Below are 16,439 nucleotides of genomic sequence, written 5' to 3' on the forward strand. Positions count from 1 at the left end.
TAACCTCTAGTGTAATCAATTCATCAACATTAATTAAAAGTTGCCCTTCTTCAAAGAGGACCTTCATGTATTTATTTTTATACAGCTGTGCTTTATTTTTTAATCTTTTAGATACGATTTGAATTGACACATCATACCCTATATGTGGCTGTTGGATCAGGTATAACTTGATCGCTGACAACAATTTCTCCTGCTAGGAATCTTGGCCCATGTCATTGTCTTGGGTAGTTACACAATTTTTCAGGACAGGTCACTCACTATGAAAGGTACCAGGAACAAATTCAGGAAAACATTGTACCAAAAAATAACTTTAAGTTGAAAATGGGGAAACCAAACTTCTTGGTAATAAAAAAGTTAATGAAATACAATTCAATCTACACGTTGCGCACTTCCAGGATTGTAAATCCTTTGAACATCAAAAAATATTGTTACCTGACTGGACATCTGTCCCACAAATTCCATCAGTGATAGCATCATATTGAGCAGGTGGGGTGGGCTGCTCAGCTGGAATATATAAAATGTCTTCGTTGTGCACTGAATTTAAATGAGAATTGTCTGTAAATTTGTCTTGCTTCTTGTCCTTCTTTGACTTTTTTCCAGTATACTTTCTTCTGAAACTCCGGGAAATACTGCTTAATGTTGAATCGTCTCTGTCGCTTGATCTATAAGAGTGAGAATAAAGCAAAAGTAACACAATGAGTATTTGAAAATTTCTCAATTAATTTTCTTGATAATATGTTCCTTAATCTCGGCCAGGAGAGGAAGATTTCCATTGCTATTGCACTCAATTCACAGTTTCATCTAAAATAAAAATGCATAACGTTTGGCTACTATTTTATAAAATTAAATCTGTTTATCAGCTGTAAAATATTAGTATTAAGGTATACACCCTCGGGCGTGGCTTACGCGCCAAGCAAGAAGGCCGCGTAGCTCCAAAGCTCTGCTCCACCGCTTCCCAATGTGACTCTCTTCGGGAGGGAAACGTTTATCAATTAATTATTGGACTTCAGGCATATTTACTACAAGCAGTGGTGAGCCTCCTGATAGCTTTTAATGCTGTTTTCACAGATTTTTGGCATTTTCTGAAGGTGCAACACGGCTCGTATGTTTAACGGCCGCCATTTTGTTTTTTATTCAATGCGTCCACCATTTCTTAGGATATTTCCTTCTGACTCTTTGGATGTCAGAAAACTTTGCTACCTGCAGCGGTGAGCCTCCTGCTTCCTCTTAATGCTGCTCTCATCTATTTTGGCATTTTCTGACGGCGCAACGCGGCTTGTATGTTCAACTGCCACCATTTTGTTTTTTATTCATCGCACCCACCATTTTTCACGTTGTTTCCTTCTGACCCTACTATCCCCACATGAAACATTATTGTTTTTTATTAACTCTTTGTGCACATCAGATGAGAACCTTTATTTTTGAAATGCTGCTGATTCCACATACCACCTTGACATGTGATACCTGCGGTTTGTCCTCTCTGTGAACAGCCTTCATTTTGTGATTCACTCAATGTTTTCTATGAGGTAATTTCTTAATCGAATAATACCGCTTTTCTTGACTTTGTGGTTTCTTGGTTGAATTACACCACATTCCCTTGGAAAAGGTTGTCTACATTTCAAAGACTTTGGATTTTAGGCTCATTCTAACAGTGGTTTAAAGATTTATAAATCTCAGTCTCTAAGAGTTTTGTTTGCTTTCCACTAAACTCCATTGCACTTTTATGGGGAGATTGCGAAATCTTAAGCTTACTGCTTCCACCAAAGCTGTTGTGTGTTCAGATTCAGACTCTAACTCCAACTTTAATGAAATGGAAGACCTTTCTACCCAGAGATGTGATAATTCTTCAGGCACCATTCCTAAAACACAGCTTTCAAGCAAATTACCTGCAACTTCTACCAAACATCCAAAAAAGACCCTCCTTCTCCAGTGAATGCTTCCTTGGCCTCTATGGATATAATTCTTGAAGAAATCCGTGCCCTGAAACCTTTCATAGGGGAAACTAATAAGACTCTTCAGTTTTTGCCCGATAAATGGTCTTCATTAGATTCGCAAGTGCTCATTGTAGAACAAACAACAGAGTTTCTTCAAGCCTCTTGCTCTCGTATTTCATCTCTAGAGTCAGATGTATCTCTACTTAAGAAACAAGCGGAGGATTTGGAAAATTGAAATCGCAGGAACAATCTTAAGGACAGATTTACAAGAAAGTGACGCATCTATGGAGATGCGTCACTTTCCTTGCGCCACCTTAAAAAATGCTTGCGCCACCATGGATGCGCCGTTTTTACAATACGGCGCACCATGAAATTCTGACGCATCTGTTGGGGCAAAAGTCACGCATTGCTGGAGTCGTGTCGCAAGCACGACGCAACTCCAGCATTGCACAGGGGCCACCCATACTTAACGTGGTGCGTCACACCTTACGCCTGCTTCAAGCAGGCATAAGGATTTGACGCAGTAGCATCGTAAAACTGACTCAGTGAAATCTTGTAGATTTCACTCCGTCAGTTTTACGGGGCTTTCCTGCGAGGGAACGCCCACCCTGCGACAGAACGCCCACCCTGCGACAGAACGCCCACATGAAACCTGACGCAGGTTTCATGTGGCGCAGGGCTTTACAACGAGACACATCTGCCTAGATGCGTCACGTTGTAAATAAGTCGCAACGTGGCACATGGTTTATGCTGCCGCTGCGTCACAAAAGTGACGCAACGGCGGCGTAAAAGTGTCGCAAAGGGCTTGTAAATCTGCCCCTTAGAATTTATAGTCTCCGTGAAAATATTGAAGGTTCCTATCCAACAGTCTTTTTTCAGTCATTTTTGCCTAAGCTCTTGGAGTTACCTGCTACTTCTTCTCTGAACATCCTAAGAGCTCATAGACTTGGTCCTAAAATTTCCGTGAAACCACGTGGTGTCATCTTGCTTTTCTTGCAATACACTGATCTCCTACAAGTCATGTCTGCTGTCAAGTTTAAAAAACAATTTTTTTGGGAAGGTCATCATCTATATTTTTCTGAAGATGTAGCTAAAATTACGGCAGACCGTCGGAAGAAGTTTCTTGATCAATGCCCTCAACTACGTGCAATTAATGCTAGATTTGGACTTCTTTATCCCTGTCTCTTCAAGGTTACTTACAGGGAAAAGACTACAACATTTGAAGAACCAGCAGCACTGCAGGAATTTCTTCGTCAGCATGGAGCTCACGATATGGACACTTCAAAACCTGCATAATTATTTTATCTGTCTCATGTTGTGTAGTTGTTTTCTTGTTCTGGTTACATGTTGAGTGTTGTTTCGTTTATATTTTTCTACTGCCTTAAATAATGTAATTTGGTATGTACAGTTTTCTAATTTTTCTCTCCCCATGGTTACTACTTCACCTTTCATTAACTTTTCTTTCTCTCTTATACAGGGGTTTTACTCCTAAAATTGTGTTCCCAATAAATCTTCCTGTTACGTTGAAGTCTTGAGCGTAATCCATTCGGTGTTTGGTGGAGTTAAGCTGCTGTCGCCGTCATCTTCTGGTGTAGTCACTCCCCATTTCGTTTTGTATCTGTAGGTATGTTTTTCGGTCGTCATTGTATAACATGTACTGTCTCTTTGTTCTTTATCTTCTCCCTTCTTTTTTCTTGTTTCTTTCTACTCACCTTCCTAGATTTTCTGCCTTTATCTTTTTTCTTTTCTATTCTATCTCTTTCGTCTCCCATGTTATTTTCTCTAAAATAAGTATCCTTTCTCTTTCTTATATCTTTCATACTTGTAAATCCTCTTTGCTAACTCAACTGCTTTTTATCCTTCACTTTGTCTCCTTCTACATATCCCAAGTAAATTTAGTTTTGTCCATTGTAAGCATATTGTTTATTCATACTTTTCCGATTAAAGTACATTTCAGGTTACTATCTGGAATATTAAAGGATTAAATAATCCTATTAAAATCTCACCTGGTAAAGTTAAAAACTGACATTGCTTTACTTCAAGAATCTCACATTTCTGAAATTGAAGCTTCCAAGCTGAAGAGATGCTGGGTGGGGCATGTGTTTAATTCTCCTACACTAGGTAAGAAAAATTGTGTTTTGATTTTATGTCGCAAGAAATTAAATGTTTCTGTTGTTCACCAGGAAGCTAATGTTGAAGGGCGTTGGGTTATTGTTAAGCTTCTTATAGATAAGATTCCTTCAGTTACCTTTAATATATATGCACCTACTTCGATTGATAAACTTGTCAGGACTAATATATCTGATAAATTACTGACATATGATAATGATTACATTATATTTGGTGGTGACTGCAATCAAATTCTCAACCCACTTCTTGATAGGCATTCTAATGTTAAGTTTATCCGGTCTAAAATGCAAGTTCAATATGCCTCCACAGTGCGGTGTAAATCACTAGTTGATATTTGGCGACTTTGTCATCCTGAACTTAGAGAGTATAGTTTTTATTCAGTTGCACATCACTCTCAGTCCCATATTGATTATCTCTTTTTAAGCAAATCCCTGTCCCAACATGCCATTCAATCTAAAATTGGTTCAATCCTAATATCAGATCTTGCTCCCGTTTTTGTTGACATTACCTGGTTCCCTTTTACCCTCATCCTGGAAGATGGCATTTTAACAATTCCCTATTACTTGACCCTAATTTTTGTCAGAAATTTATATCTTTTGCCTCTGAATTTTTTACTACCAATAATACCCCAGATTCTCCTTCTGTGATGGTATGGGATTCCTTTAAAGCAGCTGCCAGAGGTTTTATTATACATTTTGTATCACAAAAGAAGAAGTCTTTAGAGACCCAGTCCTCTCAGTTACTTGATAAAATGAAGCAATTGGAATACACCTATTATCATTCTCCTAATGAATCTGCTTTAAAAAATCTCCTTGACGCTATTATGACTTTTAATAAATTATCCACTGATGCAGCTTCTAACTGCCTACTAAAAAGTAGTTCTCGCTATTATGGTGGCCAAAACAAAATGGGTAAATTATTGGCTAACTACTTAAAAGTAAGAAAAGAAAGATCCAAAATAGAATCTTTACAAGGCTCTGATGGCACTCCTATTTTTAAAGATAAAAATATCCTAAATGAATTTGTTTCCTTCTATAAAAATCTTTAAACCCCTGAATCTTTACCAGATGAGTCTGACCTTCTTTCATATTTTCGATCAATTCCCTCTCCTTCATCTAATCACATTGATTTCGAACTTTTAGGAGCTGATATTTCCTTAGCAGACATATCTCAAGCTGTTTCAGTACTACGACGTGGGAAAGCGCCTGGGCCAGATGGTTTTACCAATGAATTTTATTCTCACTTTGCAAATATCCTTTTACCTAATCTTTCACTTCTGTTCCAATCCTTCGGGGATAATAATTTCTCTGGTGGTACGTTTCAAGAAGCACTGATATGCTTAATTCCCAAATATGATAAGGATCATTCTCTCTGCAAGAATTATAGACCTATTTCACTAGTTAACACAGACTATAAGATTAATGCGAAGATCTTGGCACTCCGTATTTGATCCTATTTTACCTGATCTCATTGGTACTGAACAAGCAGGCTTTGTTAAAGAATGACTGGCATCTGATAACTCTTGAGTCTTCTTTAATATTCTAAGCAAGGCCTCTTCCCTAGATCATCCTATTGCAGCGATTACCCTTTATGCTCATAAAGTCACCTTCAGAGCCTGGTGGAATGCTGTCTGTTTTCATCATCGACTAGGTACTAACTATGTCTTTCCCATATCCTTAGCAATCAAAAAAGATCTTTTGGGGCTTCCCTTAACAACTTACTTATCTCAAACTGCCTCTTCCTTTGCAACCTCTAATAATGTATCAGATGATGTACGGAAACCACCTTAATTTTCTCCCTTTGCCTTTTCTCATATGGTTGCATATCTGATTTTTATCACCAATTGTTTAACACAATATTTTTCTAATTCTTCATTAATTGTTATGCTTACAGTGTCATATTATTTTGTACAAAAGACATGATGTTTTTACTGTGATATATTAATTACTTTTGCTTCCTTCTCCTTGGTCCTCCCTTTCTTTTATTTGTTTTTTATTACTACAATGTATTTCTCCCTTTTGTATGCAGTTAAATAGTTTAACCACTGTATCTTCTTTCATTTTACTTACTCACTTTTATTGTCAAATAGGATTGATTATAACCATTTTATTGTTCTCTATTCTTTTTGTTATCTCTCACGAAATCAAACTTTAAAAAAAGGTATACACCCTCACAAAAACACAAGCTAGAATGCAATGTGAAAAGTAACAATATAGTTGTCTGAGACAGCTGAGATCAATTCTCATAGCCACCATCATTGCAAGGTCACAAGTTGCTCACAACATATATGAAATATTATGAGAAAGGGAGGGCATTCTTTCTGCCATATTATGTTATACAATATAAGTCATGTTATATGGTATTGCTTTCTTATGTTGTACTCTTTCTTATGTTTTGCTATGTGTTATGTTCTAGTTGGTACACATGCAGCTCCCAAAGACCGATTTACAAAGACATCAATTATTCAGAGTAAGGAGAAGGGCAAACGTGGCACAAATTCCACAGTGCATTTCTGATTTGTGCCTTTGACATTTGTGAAAATAAAGATCGAACGTGAATTGTAAAAAAAAAAAACTGTTTTAAAGATGTTTTAAGGATTTTACCATTGGTGCTTCTTAAAAAACAGTACCAATATGGATTGCTTCCTCAAAGGCTAACTGGAATAGCCCATCAATAAATATTTTGTTAAAACGGATGCCTGCAGAATGCTTTTAGATCAAGAGCAAGTATAAGATGATGGCACTCTTAAGTGCACCATGGGATTATGAACTGGGTTCAAAAGGATTTTGAGTGACACATTGTGGTGGCACACTAACGGAATATGATTGTCTGCTCATAGGGCGGTGACTTGAGAGCGGAGTAACCAGCTGAATATACAAGGACAAACTGTCCCACAACAAGGAGAGGTTCAAAAGCAAAGAACTGTTTTGGATGGAGAACCACTATGTGAGTCAACTGCAGCAACTTTTGAAGACTCCTGCATATCAGTAGCACCCACAACGAGATGAAATATGGATAACTAATACCAGAGAGGTTCAGCTACATCAGGGAACTGACACCACACATGAGGAACAACATAAGATTGCAACGTAATGAAACAAACCCCACACCAACAGCTGTGTTTCCCACATATCCACCAATCATGTGGGATCCTCTCCTAGCTGCACTGACGATTTCCTGACATGATGGGCAGACTTATTAATATTCACATTTTTACAAACAAGAGACCCCAAAGCAAGCAGCAACAGACCTGAATGATAGAATTGTACCCCTAGGACCAGAGACCAATCAAAAACTAGATGAGACTGGAAGAGCGGGAGCTCCACCAAGCAAAATACTTTGTGTCTGTTAGACCTGACATCTTTGGCATGGTTTCCCCTGTCTGTTTGATTCTACCTCCTGTATTTTTGACTGTATGTTGAACTTCATTTTTGCTGTTTTTTTAACTCTAGGCACATTACCATGGCTGTTCAGTGCTAAAGTGCAAGTGCTCCTTGTGTAATTAGTGATTTTTATTTTACAGAGTTTTATATAGCGCGAACTTGACCCGAATCGGGTATCAGAGCGCTTTACATAGCACCAGTTGCATTACATGAGGACACATTCATTTTTTAATTTTTTTTGTTAGGCACGGGGAGATTAAGTGATTTGCCCGGAATCACAAGATGTTCAGCGTCATTGCCGAGACTCGAACCCAGTTCCCTCAGATTCGAGGTCGACCACTCTAGCCGTTAGACCAACTCCTCTCCCCATTATGATCATGTTTGTTTATGCATGATTGCCATAATTGATTTACTGGTAAGTCCCTAGTAAAGTGCACTCCTTGTGCCCAGGGGCTGTAAATCAAATGCTACTAGTAGGCCTGCGGCACTGATTGTGCCACCCACAGAAGTAGCCCTGCAAACATGTTTCAGGCCTGCCACTGCAGTGTCTGCAAGTGCAGTTTTAAACTGCTATGTCGACCTGGCAAGTACACCCACTTGCTAGGCCCAAAACTTCCCTTTTAATACATGTAAAGCACCCCTAACATAGGTCCAATGTAGCCCCATCAACAGGGTGCAGTGTATGTGAAAGGTAGGACATGTACTGGTGTGTTTTACATGTCCTGATAGTGAAATACTGCCAATTTCATTTTTCACTGTTGTAAGGACTATCTCTCCCATAGGATATTATTGGAGCTGCCTTGTAACATCTTGCAAGTGTAACGTTCAATTGGGAAAGGATAGAGATTTGGAGTTTGGCCGCCCTAAACTCTGAATTTAAAAATACATCTTTCAGTGAAATTGGTTTTTAAATTGTGTGTTTGAAAATGCCACATTTATAAAGAGGGCATTTTCTTGCTTTACCATCCTGTGCCTCTGCCTGCCTGTGGAATCCATATATGGTTTAGACTGACAGTTGGGCTGTTTGTGCATTCACTCTAGACAGTCACACAAAGGGAGTTGAGGTGTTGAGGTGTGCCCTACATATCCTGATTGCCCATCACCAGGCTGATGGGCGTCCTGAGCTAGAATGGTGGGAGGAGTTGTCACTTACACCTGAATAGGGCTGTGCCTGTCCTCCCAAAATGCTCTTACCAACCCCCTGTAGTGTGTCTGGAGACAGGACAGGGCAAGGCAGGATCTGGACAGTACACAGACTATCCTTTGAAGTATGCATATTTCAACGGCCACATAAAACCCAACTTTTTTCAAACAATTCTGGATAAAGAGGAGACTCTGCCAAGAGGAAGAGCTGGAGAGCTGTTAGGAGGAGTGTTGCCCTTTTGCTGTGTTGCGTTGCTGGGTTGGCCTGCAGTTGCTGATTCTGTCTTGGAGAGGAAAAGAATTGGACTTTGCTTTTGTAGCCTGCTTGAGAAGATTCTCCAAGGGCTTGTGTGTGCTTGTTTCCTGTTAAGGGCCATCAAAGACTTAATCTGCAACCCCAACACCTTAACCTGTCACAGCCTCAAGTGATGAAATAGATCAAAAGCAAATTTTTGATTGACAAAGGCATCATATAAGTTGCCCCTGCCAATCAAAACAGTCTTCCAATGGATTGTAATAAATCGTAAGACCTAGTCTATGGTAGATGTATTTGTCCCACCTTGTAACAGACTTATGATGTAATTCTCAGGTATCCAAAACTGTTTTTTGACTAGGACAAAACGGCGAAAACGTTTTGTATACAATTGATTAGGCTAATGGACTTGTAATTGACCAGAAGGCTCTTGCCATCCTTTTTGTATACCGGTATTACCTCATCTTCCTGCATGAATCTGGGATGGGGCACCCGTCGCAATAGTATTAGCAAGAGCTAAATTATAATCAGCTCAGACATCAATATCGTGTACAAAATCGTCTACTGGTAGATCGTCTGGGCCTAGAGCCTTACCTCTCATAAAGGTGGTCAGGGAATCAATAACATCTGCTAGAATAAATGGGGTGTCACCCGCAGTAGTGGCAGCAACCTCACCATGATACAAATCTGAAAAATGGATAAACCAGTCAGAAGGGGGACCGTGATTCTGATGCTCAAAAATTGAAGAATTCTCACTGCTGGCTACCAGCTTCCAGAAGTTTGAATGGTCTTTAGATTGTGATGCACCTGCCAGATCCCGCCATCTATTATTGTCCCACTCTTTCTTAGCTTTCAACATGCTGAGCTTGTATGCCTTTTTTGTAGCTAAGATCAGGGCGATATTTTTAAACTTTATAGCCCTGGCCATGATACTGGCATGTTCTCAAAGAGCACTTTGCGAGATAAACTAATATCTGATAAGTCAACCTCTTTTTCACTGCTTTCTATTATCTTAGGCAATATAGCTTTTACGTCATTTCTAATATTTAAGAGAATTTCTGGTTTTGTAACCACACTGACGCCATTTGAGGTGACGCCTATCAAGTGTATGCACAACATCACCAGTACTAATAGTTGAAGGGTCAGCCAAATACTTGTCAAACTAGGCAAGCAATGTAAGACACAAGGAATTATGGTCAATATCCACTCTTTCCCGAATGACCATATCATCAACTAGAAACTACAATCTGAAGTCGACCAAAATATAGTCATTACAGCTCTTGGACAATTGGTTATTAATTATGTACGCCCCCTTGGAGTCTTATTTAGTTCAGCTATTCGTGGCCCTAACACCCAATTAGCACTTTTAGTTGGAGGGCGGCATGGGTCCATCTTCTAACAGGGGTAACCTCCAGCTGGGTGATAGTCATGATTCATCCATCTCTGCCGTGAGTTCAATAGCTTTCTTATCAAGAGGCTCAAATGTGGCATTGAAGTCTCCAGCAAGGATTGAAATTGAGCATGGCAGGCACTTGTCCAAAAAAGCCTTGCAGGATTGTATAATCTTGTAAGCAAGACCATTCTTGACCCCTCTTGTCTACATATTGTCACACTTACATCCCTCCTCCTACTTACTTGAATGCCTAATATGTCTGGGCTGTTAACTGCTCGTTGCAGAATCTTACAATTTATAGAAGACTTCACCTAAATTGGTAACCCACCCGCAGGCCCTTCAAACTTGCTCGGTGTGGCTGGAATGTGATATGTTAGACAACCCAATTTCAATAACAGTTCAGTGCACCAGGTTTCTTAAAATAGGCATATGTCATAATAATCAATAGATTCACACAATTGGGGTTGCATGAGCTTAACCCTAAGTGTTGCCACATTCACAGAAACCACAGAGGTTGAAGATGGTGAATGATTTTCAAGATAACCACTGGATGATTGAAAGATACCCTCTATCTCAATACCTACATTACTTGAGACTTTGGGCTCTAATGATTCATTACCAGCACACAGTGGAACAAGGTGACCCAACTTGTTGTTTATCTGGGAAGCAGTACAGTTAGTGTGAAATTTTAAAATGGCCTCCAATTACTTGGCAAAAGGTATATGCATCACAAGACAGTGATAAATAATATGCTGTCAACAAGGTAGCGGTCACCTAAGCCGATCAAAATAGTGTCATATAAACCATGAAATGTGACATTTGTAGCTGCTCTTGTTGAAGGATTAAATAGTTGCACACTATATAAGTGGCTAGATCCCTTCGACGTAATGCCTTCTATGGGAGAACTGTTAGTGGAAGCTACTGCAACTGAGGCATAGAGGTTCTTACAATAATGAGGGCCTACAGGGAAAACCTTCGATAAAACTAGAGATTTAAAAATAGTGCCAGAATCTTCTGTTTGTTAACCATTAATGTCCAACCCTGACGCAATTGCTACCAAGCCGACTGGATTCTGCATAACATTGGGCCTGCTGTCTCCCGACCCATATACTTAAAATAAATACTGGATTTATTTGGGGTCAGTACCTGATGTCTGTAGCAACCAGGTCATCAGCAATGTACCTATCCTGTAGACACATCTCAATTCTATCACAGGGCATGCCTGTTTCGGAACATCTACTGGCGCTAATAATGTCATCTCCAATGACAGAACAGCATCCCCTAGCATACCTTATCCAATATGCAGCTTTGTTTTCAATGGACTACTCATCTTCAAATCTATTCGGGCATGACAATTGTGGAACATTAGTCACAACCAGACAAACTCAGACGGTGGAAATATGTTTGTGTGATCATGCCTTCTTTGGCGTACCCTGTCTATGGGATCGGTAAGTAGTGAATTACTGTTACTAAGGTCAGTGAGTGCCCGGGGAACGATAGATGTTGCTGTAGGCCTACTTCCCTGTGGGCTACCATGCAAGGCCTGGGTCAAGTATGCTGGTTTCAAAAGGATCTCTCTATGATCTTTCAAGGGCCTCACTCTTGGGACTTCTAATAGGCCTTTACTAATAAATTCCCCACTAGAAGTATGAGATTTATTGCCTGGCTAACAGCTGTATCCACCCCTTCATGGATGGTTGTGTCTCTAATGAACAGATCCTGGTTCATTTCAGCAGTGAGCTTACCTATCATAGATTTTAATCTGCCCCACCTGGGCCTTAAGAACCGTAATAAGAAAGGCATATGTAGACAGGTGCGCCACTGGTGGGGCCAAAGATGTGGAAGAATGGGCCTGTGGAACCATGCTAATGGGAATATAAGCATCATCGTTTAGCTCTGATAAGGACAGAAATCGATTATTACATAGCACAGGTGGTCCTAAACAAATAGCAGTAACAGTAGACCAATCTAATACTGGCTGCTCAATCCCCGAGCACTGGTTTAGGTGACCTGTGCCAATACTGATTTTTTAAAGTAGCCAGAAATGCTTTGGGTGGATTTTTTCCCTTTACCCTTTGCACCTCTTTTAGGAGCTATGACTGCGCATATAGTGGACTCCACCTCCATAATTAACTGGTCGATATTATTAAAAATCTGATATCCAGAATTCCGCCTGACCTTCCTGTGCTTAACAACGCCCTCTGCTGGCTCGGATGCGTTGCGTTTCCCCATGGTGGTATTAAACCCAGATAGTCACAGGTATACATAGGCCCCGTTGCTAAATTAAGCCCACTCCAACTACTTCATAACCAACAAGTTGATTGATTAGCCACAGCCCGATTACCACAAAAATACCAATGTCCTCGTTAGTTTACACTAGATGTGCTAGTATTCCAATAGACGAAATCATTAGATGTCCACAGTGTGCAAATAAACAGTACCTCTTCCACGTAAGCCAAGGTGGGTGACCCAGCCCAGCCTCTGTCAGGCACTGATGGGAGCTGAAGATGCCTGGCCGTGGCCTGGCCTGGGAAATGCCCAGGCGTGTCCCGCATTGTGAGAGGCCAGGGTACGATATAGGAGCACGAGTGGATGCCCCGTCTCCACCATGCTCATTGTAAGTGCCTCCTGGCTCTAGGAATTCTGACTCCTGTGTTCCTTGGAACAGGATTGTGGCAGTCAAAATGGGTCTGGTCCCCCTGGCACTTGCCCCAATAGCGAGTCCCACACTGCAGGAGGCCGGGGCATGCTATAAGCACACGAGTAGAAGCCCCGCCCCATCACACTTTGTGTACGCGCCTCCTGGCGCTAGAAATTCTGGGTCCTCTGGTCCTTGGAGCAGGATTGTAGCAGGTCAAAAGGGGTCTGGTCCCCGTGGCACTTGTCCCAACAGCGAGTTTGATATCATCATTGTAGAATATGAAATTAATTGATAGTACAAGATCAACTGGGGGGGGGAGGGCCAGTCTCATGTAAGTGTTGACCAAAATTAGATAACAAATTATTTGTGGAGACAATGGTGTAATGTAGTTAGCATGTGATCGCAGAAGAATCTGTTTGCAACGTTTATGAAATCAGTTAACAGGGTTGGTACTCAATTGGAAAATAAGCAACCACTTCAAAACAGCCTCCAATGCATTCCATTATGCTGGCAAAAGTACCCATAAAATTATTTGAGCCATGAAGACGATTACTGAATAAGCTGTGCCATCACCCAGTCAGAGCTGTTATTCGAGTTGGATTTTTTCTTGGGAGATACAGTCACTTCGATTTGACCTACGAGACTGTTTTGACCTCCTGGACTGATTTGACCCGCAGATACGTTTCTAGTGGAAAATATAAAATTATTCACAGACCAAAGCCACAACTTCTTAAGAGTATGTTTTTTTAAAGCCTGCCTACTGCTGAAAGTTAAAGTTTCCTGGAATTTCCCATCACCAAGTTCCCAATTATTTTAATACCGTGCCTGACACCTTTTCCAGTGTAGCTCCTTTCCCTCAGTAGTTATGCTTATATTACCATAATTTGGTGCCTATAAAATTATTCCGGAATTTTTAAAAATGTTTGATTGCTATTGAAATTAATGGTTCTATTTATTTCTTAAATTGATTGTTATTTTACCCATCTGCCATGCATTACGGATATCTATTGCAAAGTTATTGGGATCCCTGATGAGAATATTATGGTTTTAAATTACACTTTTTTTGCTTCTTCGGTTCATTTGAACAAGGAGCATGTTTTGTATTCAGGGCTGCTGCTGGTTCCTTGGTTTGGGGTACAATAAATCACTAAATGATGGAATGGGGGCAGTTGTTATGCAGATTTTTGTGGACAGTGTGGTATTTAGATTATTGTCTCCGATTGGGAAGTTTACTCACTTGAGGGCATATCAACAAAGGGTGGCGATAATATTATCGCCACTTTAGAACCCGTTTTCGGGCAAAAAGCGGCGATAATATTATCGCATTATCAACAAGGACACGCAAGCGCATGTTTCCTTGCAATAGCGCCCCTTGTCAGCACGCCTCCCATCGCATCGCTAATGAGATGCAAAGGAGGCATGCCTGACAAGACTCCCTTGGGAAAATATCGCTAACCCAGCTTCGTCATATTGACAAGGAGGGTTAGCGATATTTAAAATCGCGTTAAGTATGCCTTCACATAGGAATTTAACGTCTGTTAAATTCCTGACTAAGGCATACCTAACATGGGGGGTGGATTGTGTGGCTAAGACCACAGGCCCTATCATCTAGGATATCGCCGTTTTCCACCATGGAAAACAGCGATATCCCCACTATCTCTGGAATTTTTATCGCCTCGGCGATGTGCGTTGTTGATAACGCGCTGACCGGACGATGAATTCCAGAGATAGCCGGCGATAAATATGCAAGCGCTAAGCACGCTTTGCGATATTTATCGCCGGCCCTTGATAATATGCCCCCTGGTTAGGTGTAAAAGATGTCTACCATAGCAACGCCTGGGCATTACATCCCTATCACTGAAAAAGCAGAGGTACCCAAAAAATATTGAATGAATGTTGGAGTGCCTGGTGTGGTGGAGACAGTTGGAGTGTGTGGGCTGAGCAGCAAGGATGCTGCTCCTGGTGGGGCTGAACTACTGAATTTATTATCTTACTTACCATCCTGTAACTAAGCTTAACCTTTTACCTACAACCTATTTCATGGCTACCTCTGGACTTCATTTGGATGTAACACAAAGGTACCCTGAAAATATTTCTGTGCTTTTGTCTGGGGTTTTTGAGTGATATGTTACTTTTATTTTCACACATGAGCAAAAGATTTGCCAGGGTACAATGGGGCATATTTACAAACTGGCGATAAAAAATTATTGCCGCTTTTGCGGCCGTTTTTGGCCGAAAAGCGGCAATAATTTTATCGCCTAATTAGCAAGTCCACGCTAACGCGTGAAACCTTGCTTTAGCGTGGGGATTGCTAACGCCCAGCTTTGCATCTCTAATGAGATGCAAAGTGGGCGTTCCTGACCTAACATGACAGGAGAAATGTCGCTAAGTGACATTTCTCCTATCATCAAGCCCCACGCTATGAAGCATAGCGGCAGGAAAAGTAGCGATAACCCCTGTTATCGCTACTTTCCTTACGCCTGCTTCAGGACTGACTTAGCCATGATATCCTATGGAAGGTGGATATCATGGCTAAATTTGTGAGTCCCTATCAGCAAGCTAACGCCACACTACGTGAGATTATCACTGGGTTTCCAGCGATAATCTCACGTTAGGCAGTTAGCGTGAGGATTTTTATCGCTGAGGAGATAAGCGTTGCTAATAGCACGCTATCTCAGCGATAAAAATCCATGTTACCCGGCGATAATTATCCTCACGCTAAGAGCGCTGAGCGAAAATTATCGCCGGGTGTTGCTGATATGCCCCAATGATTGTTCGTTTTGGAGTTATGCAATTACTTCCCTTAATTGAATTGATGAGCGATTTAGTTTCATTTTTGTTTTCCAACCCTTTCCTTTTGTTTGGATAGCGAAACTCAATCCGTTCTTCATCATTCTTCAGGATGCTCAGTTTTATTGCCTCTTTCATCTAACTTTTAGGATGCAAAGTAATTTAACTGTAAATTGATGACATCGGATGTTTGGGACTTACAGGCAGAGTATCCTACAGACAATGTCACACCTTCAAAAACAAAAGACAACACTAAAAATGAAACAATGGCAGCTACAAATACTTACATAATAGTTGGAGACATCCCATTGACTTCTTTGTAAAGTGTCCGTAGTAATTTATCATCCCAGTAAAGGTCACAAAATTTTTCGGAAACAGCATCACGAAATGTAGCAAACTGAAGGCCTTTCAATGCGAAAATATATTCTCCTTGTTTAAGGAAAGACAGAATTGTGGATGTATATTAAGTTCTTTACTTTTTAAAGCAAGCATATTTTAACAAGAAAATAATGACAATGTTTGACAAAAGTCATTTAGGCAGGACCTTTCTCTTAAGCTTTCGGTTACTATTGATGAAGGTAAGAAACATAATCCTGTCACTCTCTAGCAAATCTTTGAATATATTAACATTAAGGGCTTCTCGTACAATTAGGTGCTCACTTCATTCACAGAAGGTGACACATCCCTCCAGGAGCTTCAATACATCTGCGATGAGACAGCTTCCTGCCCCCCATGTTAACTGTCAACCAGTATTTATAGGGCCTGGCATACA

General features: G+C 40.5%; 1 protein-coding gene across 1 annotated transcript in view; it reads right to left on the reverse strand.

Moving 5' to 3' along the window:
* KNDC1 (kinase non-catalytic C-lobe domain containing 1) overlaps positions 1–16,439 on the reverse strand; it is a 575,645-nt gene that overhangs the window by 221,617 nt on the left and 337,589 nt on the right. Inside the window, exons 15-16 of the mRNA XM_085606188.1 lie at positions 15,955–16,096; positions 433–662 (exon numbers count right to left, since the gene is read on the reverse strand). Coding sequence (XP_085462314.1) covers positions 433–662; positions 15,955–16,096 — 372 coding nt within the window. The remainder of the gene's footprint in view (positions 1–432; positions 663–15,954; positions 16,097–16,439) is intronic.

The sequence above is a fragment of the Triturus cristatus genome, chromosome 1_2 (genome assembly GCF_964204655.1).
Source record: "Triturus cristatus chromosome 1_2, aTriCri1.1, whole genome shotgun sequence".
NCBI lineage: Eukaryota > Metazoa > Chordata > Amphibia > Caudata > Salamandridae > Triturus > Triturus cristatus.